The sequence below is a fragment of the Typopeltis vanoorti genome, chromosome 13 (assembly GCF_054136105.1).
Source record: "Typopeltis vanoorti isolate ZY-2024b chromosome 13, IOZ_Tvanoo_1.0, whole genome shotgun sequence".
NCBI lineage: Eukaryota > Metazoa > Arthropoda > Arachnida > Uropygi > Thelyphonidae > Typopeltis > Typopeltis vanoorti.
The window spans coordinates 70,723,261-70,738,992 of record NC_143561.1 but is presented as its reverse complement, the minus strand read 5'-3'; the positions used below and the strand labels follow the sequence as shown (position 1 = coordinate 70,738,992).

The 15,732-nt window shown below is 37.7% G+C and overlaps 1 protein-coding gene across 1 annotated transcript in view; it reads right to left on the bottom strand.

The window, feature by feature from the left end:
* Positions 1 to 15,732, bottom strand: part of LOC150100276 (uncharacterized) — a 127,183-nt gene that overhangs the window by 97,566 nt on the left and 13,885 nt on the right. The window contains exon 2 of the mRNA XM_090403070.1: positions 12,250 to 12,430. Within this exon, the coding sequence (XP_090259196.1) occupies positions 12,250 to 12,430 (181 nt within the window). The remainder of the gene's footprint in view (positions 1 to 12,249; positions 12,431 to 15,732) is intronic.

Sequence of the window (15,732 nt, the reverse complement as noted above, 5' to 3'; positions counted from 1 at the left end):
CTAACCATACCTTTATTCAACTTACAGGAATGACCCCTTGTTCTGGTCCCTCTAGCCAAATGCTGAAACATTTCCCATGCATCAATCCTATAAAATCTTTAAGCAACTTAAATGCTTCTATCATATCCACTCTTTTTCTCCTATCAACTAACCAACCTCTGCAATTCAGACACTCTTAATCTATCCTCATAGGAAACAATTCCACAGGCCACTCACCATCTTGGTCACTCACATCTGCATCCTCTCCACCGCTTCCTCATCCCAAAGAAACCCAGGGGGACCAGACTTACAGCACAGAAATCCAGATGTGGCATATCAAGGCCATATAAAGAGGAATAACAACTTCCTTATCTTTGCATGTTAATGTGTTTTTCAAAAGTAATCTTATGGATTACCTTAGCAATATGTCCTCTAAATTTTAACTCTGTCTACCACCACAGCTAAATCTCTAACTTTGTCTATTTCCTGGAGTATAGTGCCATCAATGTGATACGTGGCTTGTAATCTAATTTTCCCCAAATGCATAACTTCACATTTCTCTACATTAAACTGACACTTATTATCTTTTGCCCATACTCACAGCCTATTTAAATCGTCCTGCAAGCTCTCCACATTGCCTTGATTAACTATTACTCTACCTAATTTTACATCATCAGCAAACAAGTGAATATTTCCTTTCAGGTTATTTCCTATATTTTTTATGTAAAAATTAAACAGCAATGGTCCCAGCAGTGAATCTTGCAGCACACCACAAATTGCCTGTTTTAGCCTCGATTGTGTCTCTCCATATACCGCTTTTCAATATCTGTCCAGCAGCCACCCTCTTATCCACTTAACCAGTGCCATGTCCATCCCTATTTGTTCTAATTTGCATAACAGAGTCCCATGCAGTATTCTGTCAAATGCCTTTGGAAAATCCAGCAAAATCATCATGTAACCATTTCCTTTATCCAACTAAACTGTTACTCTATTATAAAAAGTTAGTAAATTACTAAGGCATAAACAACCCTTCACAAAGCCAGTTTATCCTCATTTAGTTTCATATTTTTATCTACCCTTTCTGACTAACTTTTCTAGTACTTTTACCACCATGCCTGAAATAGTGTATAATTTTCTACTGCAATCTTAGAGCCTTACTTATGCAAGGGAATTATTTTGCCCTTTTTTCCCTTGAAACTCTACCAGAGCTGAGATTTAAATTCAACAGCTTAGTCAGAGGCAGTGCCAGTTCCCTTGCCATATTCCAAAACCTTAGCTGATATCACAATTCACCTGCAATTCATTCACCTGTTCCCACATCAGTGTCTGTCACATATGTTAAATCAGTAACCTCACTAGGATGATATACCATTACAAAGTGGTCACTCAGTAACTCAACTATTTTATATGCTTCTGTCTCCTCATGACAATCATCACTCATTAAGGTTAATCTTCCATAGTCATTCTTCCTCTTACTTGTCACATAATGAAAGAACTCTTTGGGATTTCCTTTGATCTGCTTGGCTAGATTCTTGTCATAATCTGATTTTTGCCTTCCTTGGCATGCTGCTCACCTTTCTTGCCTGAACCTTGTACTGTTCAGGAGTTTGCTGATGACATTTCTCTTTATATACCCTCCACACAGCATTTTTTCCCCCTGCAACTCATGTTTAATGATATTACTTATCCATCTATCTATTACCTATCTGATTAACCCTCTTTACCTTACTTCAGGTATACAATTTAAAATTGCTTCCTCTAGTAGAATTGTTAGTAAATTATGTACAAAATTATGACCCTTAACTATATCCCATGCACTACTAGCATCCTTACCCTGCAGTTTTATACCATGGCACAGATTTAAGCTTCTTTCTAAGCTTGTCATAATCACCTGCCTTGTAGTTCTGTAAAATCTGATGCGGTGAAATTTTGTTATTTTTCCGGCATCGATTTTACAAAGGTCATTAATCAAGTAAAAAGAACAAAGTTTGTATATTAATGTATTTTAATGGTTAAATACTGATTGTTAGCTTGTAGAGGTAGCCGACTAAAAGAATGACATAGAATTGTACATTAGTTATAAAATATTGTGAAGGTTCAAATTGTACATAGCATTGAATTAATGTTAAATTCTGATGCAAAATTGTAAAAGTAACCAAATGTTAAGGTATTTCTACCTCAAGTTAAGAGGATTAGACAGTGTGCTGAAGACTAAAGACTGAGTGCTAAAGGTCACTCAGATGTGAAGATTGTTGCCACCAAAACTGAAGGCCAATACAACTGACATCAGTATGTTTACAGAAGATCCGGGGATCTCTGACCCTAAAACAAAAAACTTCGGATCGTATAAAAGGTCTTGAGAACCTCAGAATGGAGCTCTGAGTTTTTCTTCTTGCTGCAGTTCGTTGGTCATCTCGAACTCCCGAGATTTTGTTGGAGCGTGACCCCACTAGGTACAGGGAACGCCAGGAAGACAGTTTATTCTTTGGAGATGTGTTTCCAGTAATGGAACGTGCCACATGCAACCAGGTACACGGTACCTACAGTAGATCCAGTACCAAGTGAGAGCAATGCTATGATTCCCTGGAAAGAACTGCAGAAGGACGACCGGCATGGGCAGTTCAGTGAAGACCAGTACATAGGATGGAACGGAGCAGTTAGCAGAACCACCATAATCCTTTCTTTTAGGGTTACACGGTGATCAGCATTCATTTTAAAAATTTTATGGAATTTACAACCGTGTGTAAAAACTTTTTTTTATTATCCCGACATTTCGATCTTCACATCAAGATCATCATCTGGAGCGTACATAAACATACAGGACAAGCTGAGTTACATCATTAATTGTAAGCTAGAGAAACAATGATTTGAACACATGTTATTCTACTGGCGTGACCTCTGGTGGGAAAAAAAAAAAATTAGATCAAGCTAAATTCTATTTTACAATGACAGGAATAAACATTCTTTTAGATGGTTTTCTTTCAGAAACAATTGGTGTCCTATTTTTAGTATCACAATTCTTATTTTTGATTTACAATACTGGATTTTTCTACAGTCCTGTTTATAGTTGTTCTTGGTGAGGAAGGTCGAATATATACCTTCCATATGTTTGGGATTTTTAAAACATCATTGTTGTTCAGATTGTTGTTCAGAAATTAAAATGAAACTTCTTCACATATGTATAAAATTGCATTAATTATATGTACCATCTACTTTAATCTATTATGATCATACCATGATCGAATTAGAGAATGTCTTAAAAGAGGAATTTGTTCATTTTATTTAAGCCTCACCTTAGCTGTATAGAATGATTGTGAGTCACCAGGTAGATATTAAGTAACAATTCATAGAAGGTATACAACTACACATGTCCAGCGTAATGCTGGAGGCAGGAGCTCACGTAGAATGTACGGCGACGCGAATTCCGTGAATACAAGAGTATAACAGCAAAAGGGGAGAGCAAGGGGAGAGAAGATATAGGTCATGTGCAAAGGGGGACTCTGAAAAAGGGGCGCTTGATCGAAGAATATAAGGGAATGAGAGCCGCATCGGCTCTCTCTCGTCTTATCGTTTTCCTGGTTCCTGGTTCGGAAGTTAGCTGGTGGTTCGAGTAAGGGGGAATGAAGCGTCAGTGCTATGATGTCAGACAGTGACTTTCCTGAGAATGGGGTAGGACTCCACGCAGAGCTGAAGGTGAAATTTCCAGTCCTAGCAGAATCGAGCCTTCGCTGAAAAGTCCCATCCAGAGGAATAGAGATGTTTCCTGAGATGCAAAGAATAGAGTCTGTGTTTGGCAGTAATTATGAAGATAGCATAGCCCCTGCGCTGGCATAAGGACAGCCAATAGACAAGAGGTAACCAGACGTACACGTGGTGTTGAAAGATGTCGGGAAAAGTTCGGTAAAGTAGAATTACTCTATTTTGTGTTTAGAATTCCTTAGAAGAGAGAAAATTATTTGTGAATGTAAATTATGAACATTATTCTAAAGGACTTTGTGGAGAGACTCTAATTAGATAGTTAGCCTCCTTTTGAGAATAAGAAGAATTGTTTGGAAGAGATCTTTTGTGTTGTATGTGATTGATCTAACATAACGAGACTGGAAATGTAGATTTATAGTAACTGCATACCATTAGAATGTTTGTTATATTATCTTATGAATTGCTTGCAGAAAGGACTTTTGGTTTAACACCATATCATTTGCTATCCATCCCAATTATCAGTTACTGTTTTTTACATGCTTTATAACCTTTGATTTAAACTTAAAGTGTGTTAATCTTTTAATATGAGTTTCCTTATTTAGTACTGAGATGAATTGAATGCATGAAATTATTTAGTGTGTATTTTGCTCTGATATTCCAATAAACATGATTTATTTGCCTAAACCTGAGTCATGCCTGACTACGATTCTGAATTACCACTTATAAAAATAGAACCTCTTTTGGCAGGAAGGAATTAGAAAGTGTATATAATCATAAATTTAGGTCACAACCACAGTCTGAATCTATACAGCCGTATTAAGGTAAAACATTGTGTAAGAGTGCCTCAGAATCTAGTATTGTCTCCCTGAGTAAGGATCTTTTCTGCTATAGGATACTGGCTGGTGCAGCATAATATAAATTTGCCAGTATCCGAAGAGGAAACAATCCTAGATGTAAGTATATTAGGCTAGATATCTGAAGAAGTAAAATAGCGATTGAAAGATAGAAAGGGAAGATATAAATAAGAAAAACAAAGACATAACAGCACTAACACTTGTAGGAAGTATAAAGGATTACAAGAGGGGACTCAGTTAATCGGATTAGAATAAGTAAAGTGTATTAAACAGAAAGTAACTGTAAGGAGCACAAGCTATAATATAGATATAAAAGAAAGGGGAAAGTTGAAGGAAACATAGTAAAGAAAAATAAGAAATAAAATATTATAAAAGGCATACAACACAACAATGACTGACACAAAAATATATAATTACAAAATTTTACAGTTCCACATATACCCCCTTCTTGACAGAACATTCCTCATGTTTTACAATCTCTCAAGTCAAGATCACATGATCGTTTTCACCAATCAGAGGCAATGTGGTCACATTGGTTATAGATAACTCGTCTGATCCTATGATGAGGTCCAATACTCTCCCACCCCTAGTCCCCCTCCATCATGTGCTACCGTAAGTAATTATCAGTTATTAGGTGTATAAATTCTATTTCCTTCCTGCCATGTGATCTTCCTTCCTTCCAGTCTATATCTCCATTTTTGAAGTCCCTCCCCCATAATAATCACTTGTTCTGTACTCATTGTATTAATTTGATAGTCTTCCAGATCGTCCACGTGGTTAGCCTAGTGGCTATACACTTTGCAACCATATGCCTGGGGAAGGAGTGTCCTAGGTTCAATTCCTCTCAGTGATGTGAGGAGCTGAAGGATCTTCCTCAGCCATAGCCAAGTTAGCCGGTCTTGGGCGTGGACAGTAGGGTTTTTTCCCCAGTTTATCCTAGGGTTTTTCATCCGCAAAGAGGCAAACTGGCCTTGAGAATGCAACACTACAGGACATAGGATATACCAGGGTGTAGGGCTGACCACCTTATCCTGTGAATGGTTTGAGATCTGATGATTAATAAACCCTCGACACCACAAGGTAAAAGAGAACGAAAAGAAGATGAGATGAGTCTTCCAGATCATCTTTGGAAATCCCTGGCCAATAGCAACAACCAACTGTATATTCTGACTTATTATTATTATTATTATTATTATTAAACAAGACCTCATGGAGTCAAAGACTCATCTAGGAGGTCCTTTTATCTCACACACATCTCATCATACCGGGTCTTAAACACATTCAAACTCCTTGCAGACACCACACTCTCAGGCAAGGCATTCCAATCATTCACAACTCTGCACGAAAAAAACCTTCTTCTCACTCCCCTACTCACACCCTCTTTATACAGTTTCCAGGGATGACCTCTGGTTCTCCCCTGATCTCCCACTATTCGCTGTAGAACTTCTCCACCATTGATCCTATAGCAACCCCTTACCAACTTGTAGGTCTCTATCATATCTCCCCTCTTCCTTCTCTCCACTAGTCTCTGCAAATTACATCTTTTCAATCTTTCCTCATACTCGACATTCCAGAGGTCAGAAACTACCTTAGTCAGTCGCCTTTGGACCCTTTCCAACATCTCTTCATCCTTCTGAAAACCAGGTGACCAAATCTGAGCACAATAGTCCATGTGTGGCCTAATCAAAGCCTTATACAATGGAACAAGAATCTCCCTACTTCTACACGTCAGTGTCCTCCTCATCATTCCCAGAAGTCTTTGTGTTGTCTTCACAATTTTGGCGATGTGACCCCTAAATTTTAGATCCTTATCCACTATCACTCCCAGATCTCTTATTTCCTCTACTTCCAACAATATATTCTTACCAAGCATAAATTCTGCATCCCATCTTTGTTTTCCAAATTTTAAAACCTTACATTTTGCAACATTGAACTCACATCCCCATTTGCTTGCCCAATCAATCAATTTATTCAAGTCTTCTTGCAAGGCCACAACATCTTCACTACTCTTTATGGTTCGTCCCAACTTTGCATCATCTGCAAACAACTGAATATCTCCATCCAAATCTTCGCCAATATCATTAATATACAAGTTAAATAGTAATGGCCCTAAAACAGATCCCTGAGGCACTCCACTAGTGACTTTCCTTTTCCTGGATATTGCACCCCCATACACAACTTGTTGATACCTATCAGATAGCCAGTCTCCAATCCAATGCACTAATCTAATATCCAACCCCATCTGCTCTAGTTTGACTGTCAACTTATCATGAGGCACTCTATCAAAAGCTTTTGCGAAATCCAAGTATATTACTGTGTATCCTTCTCCTCTGTCCAAGGAAGCAGTCACTTTATTGTAATAAGTAAGTAGATTACTAAAACACGACCTCCCTTTAGCAAATCCATGCTGTCCATCAAAGATTATACCATTGTTGTCAACCCAACTCTGGATTCTAGTTCTCACAAGCTTCTCCAACAACTTAACCACAACACCCGACACACAGATAGGCCTATAGTTTGATGCTTTAGTTCGATCACCTCCTTTATGAAGTGGCACAATCTTGCCCTCCTTCCACTCTTTAGGGACTTGACCAAGTGCAAGACTCGTATTAAAAAAATATGTCAAGGCAGGTGTCAACTCTCTGGCACATTCCTTCAGAATACGCGGTGATATATTATCAAGTCCCACAGCCTTATTTACATCTAGTTTACTCAACTCCCCAAACACCTCTTGCTCACTTACAGTCAGTCTCTCCTCCCCATCATCAACTGCTCTTAATCTCTCCATGAAGTCACATTCACAAGATTGAAAGATCTTTATGAACTGCTCATTAAGTATCTCCACCACACATTCTGCAACAGCTGTCTTTATACCATTTCCTCCAATCAATGTCATCCTTCCATAATCATTCTTTCTTTTGCTGGCTACATATCGAAAGAACTCCCTAGGATTCTTTTTAGCTTCATTAGCTAACTGCTGTTCATACCTCTCTTTAGCTACTCTCACCAACCAAGTCACTCTCCTTGCCTGGTCTTTGTAGAACTCATGAAATTGGTTACTTCCACTTCTCTTATGCTGCCTCCACAATGCCCTTTTTCTCTGTATTGCATGCTTAATCTCTTTATTCATCCATCTCACACCTAACTTATTTAACCTTCTCACCCGTGGTATACATTTAGACATTGCATCCACTAAATATTTTTTGAAAATCCCCCAAGCTGCATTGATCTCTTTTCCAGCTAACTCCTCATTCCATGCTACACCTGCAAGCTGTCTCCTGAGCTCTTCATAATCACCCCCCTTGTAGTTCCACATATACCCTTTTTTCACAGGGGTCCTTGCACTGCTGGCAACCACCCAAGTAATCACCTCATGGTCACTTTCACCAATTGGTGGATGATTTGATACCTCATTGATAATTACATCCTCCGATGAGATGACCAAATCCAAGACCCTTAATCCTCTTGTGCCCTCTGTTACATACTGTCTGAGGTAGTTATCCCTCAAAAACTCAAGAAAATCATTTTCTTTACTTCCAGTTGCTATCTCTTCATTCCAGTCTATATTGCCATAATTAAAATCACCCATAATGATCACCCTTTTCTTATTTGCTTGGCTTATTTGACTATACATTTCACTATCACCACCATCCACATTACCAGGTCTATAACAACATCCCACCAAGTATTTGATTCTATTCACCTCTATCTCACACCATACTGCCTCAAAACCACTGGCCCCATTTCCCCCTTGCATCTCTACCTTGTATGGACATAACTCTTTCTCTATCATCAATAGCACTCCCCCTCCCTTTTTACCCCTTCTATCCTCACGAAACACATCATACCTTTCCATCTCTATTCCTGTCAGGATGTCATCCTCATCTAACCATGTCTCACTTATTCCGACAATCTCTGGGTGCACAGACGCAATTAGTGCAACCATTTCATCCGCCTTGTTTCTTATACTTCTAGCATTGGTATACAAACACAACAACTCATTTCTGGATCTACAGCTAGTTCCACTGATACCACTCACTCGATGTGATCTCTCCATGCTGGACTGGGGCCATTTCCCTTTCTGCTTCTTCATTTTAGAACCCTTTGCAATTCCATCTGTTTCCTTTTGATCCCTGATCATCCCATTACTTTCCTGCCTACACATTCTCTCACCTCCTCTTGGAGCATCCACCTTTCTCACGCTGTGTATCCCTGTCCACCCTGAGCCTCCCCGTTTCCCTGCTCCTCTTGCACACCCATTCTCTCATTATCTATACTCATACCACTCACTTCCACATTCATTTCCACTCCTTCAATCTCTCCTGTCTTACTCTCCTGCTCTTCCACATCACTCCCCTCTTGATCTGATTCATTCTCTCTATTCACTTCTCTACCTTCCAGCAGCAGTCTCTCCAAGCGACTCACACCATAACCACTCAAATGCAGTCCATCGCTCCCATACAGCTCACTCCGTCCCTCAAACTCATTCCACACATTAACAAACTGTACTCCCATGGTACAGTTTGTTAATGTGTGGCCTTAATCCCACACAGACTGCTTTAAATGAACACAGTCACCCTCCTGACTGTCTTCTATTCTTTTTGGCTGCAATTCATCAGGGGTACTGTTACACCCTGATAACTTAAGAATGTGAAATTTTCAGTTATCATGATGTAACAAGAGAAGAAAAAAAAAAACCCTGTATAGATAACTAAGTAACCAAGCTTGTTCCTAAGCAGATATTGTTAAGAGCCTTTGAAAGTAACAAATACAAAAAAATAAAAAGAAAGAAAAACATGCTTGCATCCAAGTGAAAAATATAGCTGAAATTGTTTGTTGAACTAAATAAAAAAAAAGAAGGGAAATTTATTACAGTTGTGATATTGTAAAATAAGGTTAAGTAAAGCAAAGAAGATTAGTCATAGGATTTTGTATGTGAGAGGCTAGTTTTTACACTTGAAATAAGAGATTAAAGATTCGAGTTAATTCTTAGAAAATTTTGGAAAGGGGATTAATTTAGTATAGATGACATAGAGGTTAGCTTAAACAAAAACCAAAGGTCAAGGTCCGAATTGATACTTCATCACGTGTCAGTTGCGTGCACACGGACTGCATGATGTTTTGGCAGAAAAACGCAACTCTAATTGGTCAGTGAAATCGACTCCAGTAAGGGGGGGGTGTGAAGAAATTGAAGAAGGTGCCGGTAGGGATCATCGTATAAAAGGGTTAGGAACCCCTCCCCCCCCACACACACACAGAGGCTTTTTTTTTCCTCAGAGTTTTTCTTCACGAGTCTTCGGGAGGTCTCACGCGGTTTTCCTGAGTGACGGGTTAGGAGTTTTCTCCGTCCGACACAATAAGGAAACAAAGTGTGCAGGATTTCGATTCCGTGTTCCAATTGTAAGAAATGAGGGACACCATTTAGTTAAAAAGAGAGAAGATAATGTCAGTGTGTTTCTTCGTCCAGTGATCGTAACGAGAGAAAGAAAATTCTATAAAGAAGTCAGTGCTCGCGTGGTGAAGTTCACAGCCATAGAATGGATGATCCTAGGAATGTCCTTGATTGAAGAATGTAAGGTAAAGATTCTGAAAGTCCACCTTAGTGCCAAAAGAACTTAGGAGTGATAAGTTATAGAAGAGTTCATCCTAGGATGGGAAAATATCGGAAAAAGGTAGAGACCAGTGTAGAAGACCCAAGTCAAAAGGTACTGTAAAATTTCGTGTCAATTTAAATCATGCATAACTGTAGTCATTGTTCAATTACCGAACAGTTGAAAGGATTAATGAGAATTATACTAGGACTTTAGTACATGTCAAACTAGAATAAAAATGAGCTTGTTACTATTAATTAATATGTATTCATGTGCCTAGATATTTTTGCATATACATTGTATTTTAATTAAGAGAGTTTTAAAGGTCAAAAGTATGTATTAGCTCAGCAAAAGGATAATTTTAATCCATATTGTCTTAGTGAGAAAATTAGAGTAACTGATTATACATGTCCTAGAAAATACAGAATTATAGTATGATCAAGCCAGTAAGGGGTTAGACAAAGGATCAACTAGTTCTAGGATTATACTTGTTTGTATGTATAGAATCTGTTACAGCGATGTGATCACAATTCTTGTGTAGGATCTTAACCTAATACTTGCGTTTAGCTAGTGAAAATTTGTATTATATATATTCTTAGTATTGAATTGAATTTTATTTGATAAAGAATGATTTGTACCATGTTGAAGAGTTCAATAAACTTTTGTTCATTGAAAATACAGTTGTCTGAGATTGCTGCTCAATGCACTACTTGTAACAATGTATGAACCTAATCACGTGGGGGGGGGGATTTGTTAAGTTATGAGATAAAGGTCATGAATGCATATTAGTTTCGCACTCAGACATATTTTGGTAATTGCTCCTTGTTTATGAATTTTATATCTTAAACTAAATGTCCTGAAAGGTGCAGTATAAAATAAATATTTAAAAACACTAAGGGAAGAAGAAGCTTGAATATTTGTATTTGGGTGATATCTCGTATATAAATAAGATTTGGACAAAGACAAGTAGAGTTTCACATGTAAGGATAGCTGAAAGCCTAATAATCGTAAATTGGGGCACAACAGTACTGCTGATGACCACTTTCAACAGCAGTACGCCTGCCCCGTCCTATCTTCTCTGAAAATACTAAACCCTTCACATTCTACACCTGTAACTACATCATCTGCTGTTAGTCTCACTAATGGTGAAGTGAGGTGGAACTAACCAATGCCAAAAATTCCTTCCTCTTGTTTCTGATACTTCTGGCATTAGTATATAGAAACTGCAGCATCCCTTTAGGCCCTCACCCATCTTTATTTTCTGAATTGACTACTCTATTCAAAATTTCTACTTGAGAGATTAGATTCCTCACTTGGTCATTCTCACACTCTCACTCGCTTCATGGGGTTCTTCACTCAAACTCACTTGCTTCTGCCCTAATTGCTTAAGTTTCCCTGAATTTGTGCTTCAGCATGCTTGGTGAACAAAGCTCTCTCTCTCTCTCTAGACACCTAACACCAAAACCATTTAAATACAGTCCATCGGCATTGTAAAAATCCTTCTTTCCATCAAATACAGACCACAGATCCACAAATCCTATGCCATTCCTAAAGAAAAATCTATATAGACTCATTGGTTATTGACACCCTCCTCCTCAGTTCGCCTCTATCATAGTAGTATGGTAAGAGACTTAAATCTTCACCTTCTTGCTCTTCAGTTTTGCCTCTTCTAACAACTCCTTTGCATCCTCCCTCATAGAATTCCTCTCAAATCATTTGTACCAGCCAAGACGATCACTTCCTTCGTACCTTTTTGCATCCAGATGGCATGGCTAATATCATGAATTTTTGCACCCAGATATTAGTAATACCATATTTGTTATGCATTACACTATTCAAAATTCTAGTGTTTACACATTCCCTATCTTCTTGTTCATCCTAATGCCTCCCTTCTCATTTCTCCTTCTGTATTATTTAAAAACTTTTTTTTTTTTGTACGAACTTTTTCTTAGAATTTGTCACTATGCTTTTTTCCTATATTCACTTTCAGAAATGATTACATTTGCTCAAAAAAGTGATCTTATGCAGTTAAATGAAAATAACAAGTTAAATACAAGTTAAATGAAATTTCATTAGTAATATTTCTATTTGAAATGAACCACAAAACATTTAAAATTTCTGCCTACCTTTCTGACTGGAGTATTATTATTTATACCATTCTGCAAATTTCTGCTATTGATGAAACTAGATCCAGATTTTCTATTTCTTTTAAGCTCTGACAGATGATATCCAAAACAGCGAAGGTGACGGAAGCGTGATACACGAGCAATCCCTTCATTTACCTCAACCCAATCCTCAAGCTTTTCCCTGTAAATAAATTGTTAAAAATTCTTATTCTTTTTATTGAAATGATAACCCTACCTACAAAAAGGTTGTAAACCTATTGCACATTAGTACCTAAAGCGATTCAAATAAATACCACATAGTACTTTAAAGTATTTTAAATAAGACCTCACACAGTGGGCAATGAAAATCATCTGCCATCTATCTTCACCAAAAATCCATCACACCATAGTGGGAATATGAACCCATAGTTTATCGGTTGGGGAGTGGTGTTATCCTGGTTTGCTGAGTTGGCCAACCAAGTTGCTTAAGTAAGAAGTTTATAGGTCTGGCAATATAATGGACAACTGTACTCATATGCTCTGTTATAATTCAATGTGAACTGCAGCATGCAAAACAGGGGTCAGCTGAAAATAAATAATAATGAGTTACTAATTATATGAAGAGCCAAAGGCTTCAATTTGGTGACATGAACTTATTTAAGTTAAGGGATATTACATCCCATTATTATTACGTAAGATCACTCAGTAAGATCACTCACTATAAAAAAATTACTGAATATCTCTTAGACCTTCAGATGTTTGAAGTCATGTTAAAAGGTACAATGGAATGATCCACACAGAAACAAGGAAAAACTATGCTGAAGAGCTCTAGTTCTTAACTTTATTTCTCATTAGCACATACAATTTTGCATGCACAATCACAAAGGGTTCTGATTATGCCTCCCTCTCTCTTTTTTTTTTTTTTTTGGCTGAGTGGTGTGGTGACATGGAACACCTACTTATGACTTAGACATATCAGTTACTGGATACTAACCCAACATGACCAATCCACAAAAATAAATCAATAATTTGGAAAAAGGCCTCTGCAACTGGTCGGCTGACCTCCAAGCACCTATTAAACCAAAAGTTATGATTCCCCAGAGTATACAAGGCTAATGTTCCTATATGCCACATGCAGATGTTAGGGATTTGTTCAATTATCAATAATGGTTCCTAGCTCCACATATCTAAGGAGAATGAATGTCAATTTAATTGGTAAAGTGTAAGGTTATGCATTTTGGGAAAAGATTAGCAGCAGTATATCACATTGGTGGAACCGTACTCCAGGAGATTGACGAGGCAAGGGATTTGGGAGTGTTGGTGGATAGGGAGTTGAAGTTTAGGGGGCACATTGCAAAAGTGGCTAAATCAGCTCATCAAATCACTTGGTTGCTGAAAAACACTTTAACAAGCAGAGACAAACAGGTTATTGTTCCTTTGTATCAAGCCTTGATAAGACCCCATCTTGACTACTGTGCCCAGATTTGGGCACCAGGGTTTCTTCTTGATGGGGAGGAGGTGGAGAGGATCCAGAGACAAGTGACCAAGATAATAGCAGGTCTATGGAATGAATCTTATGAAAACAGGTTGAAGATTTGTGGGTTGCAGAAATTGGTTGATAGGCAGAAAAGGAGTGATATGATTGAGACATTCAAATTACTGAAAGGTTTCTATAAGATTAATTCAGAAGATATTTTTGAGAATAGGACTAGTGGTGGGAGGACTAGGGGCCATACATGGAAGCTGGGCAAGAGTGTGTTTAGCAAGGGTGTTAGAGCTAGGTTTTTTTTACTTGGAGAGTGGTGAATGACTGGAATAAGCTGCCAGAGTCTGTTGTGGGTGCCATGACTGTGAATGAGTTCAAGGCAAGGTATGATAGATACTGTGTGAATGTCGAATAGTTGTTCTTAACATTATGTTAGGGCCTCCCTGGAGTTGCCCGTAATAATAATAATATAAAAAATAAAGTCCTATGTGAGGAATTTCTTTCATTTCATTGAGAATAAAATGAAAGATTTAACAGTGGAATCATCCATTCAACCTCCTAGCTAGACTTGATATTAGCTTGCTCAGAAACGTTCACAGGGATAACAACTTATGTATTTTGCAGGAATTGTTAACTCCTGATGATATCTAAATATTCAAACACAATCTCAATATTTTCTCACAAAACATTAACTACAAACAGAAAAAAGGTTTAGCTGGGCTCATCACTTCCCCTTGTGCACTTATTTGTGAAGTCCTCTGAAAGAGAAGCTAGATAAGAACTGCAGATAAAACAAAGAATTTAGCTCTGGTATGTTAATAAACATTTGTATCTGGTTTTGAATCCAAGGAACAAATGGGAGAATTTAGGGCTATTTAAACAACCAAAGTAGTTTACTTAAGCTACTTAAACTGTACAATCACTTTACATTAGAAGACAAAAGATCCCTCCCATTTCAGGATGTTCTTCTGGGGGTTTTTGACAAGAACAACATATGCTGTCTATAGAAAACCAATCCAATAAAAATCAAGGACTTGTATTAAATCAGGTCTAGTCCTTGCTCATTATACATCTGAATTGCAGAGTTATGATAGGATGAATTTTTTCATCTCAACAATATCTCACAAAAATCATGCTGCTATGTATCTGGGATATATATATACTAAGGTAAGTGATATGAAGTCATTAGCCTCTATATACAAGTAGCTCGGATGTGGATATATTTCACATGCAAAGCGTTGTTTTGCATTTTCCTTGTGTTGGGAAAAGGATTAAACCCAAGTATAAAATTTCTTGGTATCTTTAACGGTAAAACTTCAGTTTAATATAAACCAAAAGAATCACCTGACATTTTGACCTTAATAATTAAGGTCCTCACTTGGAGTATACAAAGAAACAAGCTATGTTATAATCTGCATACTATGGAGACAGTAATTTGAACAACCATTAACACTATGGGCCTGATCTCTGGTGAAAAAATAGATCTTACTACATCAAAGCTAGAGTCCTGTTATTATTATTATTATCTGTTTGGTTTACAAATCATTAAGAGATATATCAAACTAGAGAGCAACATGCGAGGTGCTTAAGGGCCAAAGCTGTATAACTGAGAGGAGACCTCCACATAGCCTTTACCGATCTTTAACTCAACATCACCAGAGTTAAAGATCGGTACTATCAACGTAAGAAGCCTGAATGGCAAAGAAATGGAGCTAGCTGAGGAATTAGATAAGTACCAGATCGACATAATAGGGGTGACTGAAACAAAAAAGACCAAAACTGGTGAGATCTTTCTGAGCAATAAATACAAAATGTTATATTCAGGCAATGACAATCAAGGAAAAGAAGGAGTAACCATAGTATTCAACACAAAATACGAGGCTAATCTTCTTGAATGGCAGTCAGTCTCAAGTAGAGTAATGTGGGCAAATATGAGAATGGGGAACTGGACAATGAGACTTATTTGTGCCTATGGTCCCACAGAAGGTTCTACTAAGGTAGAAGTGGAGGAATTTTTT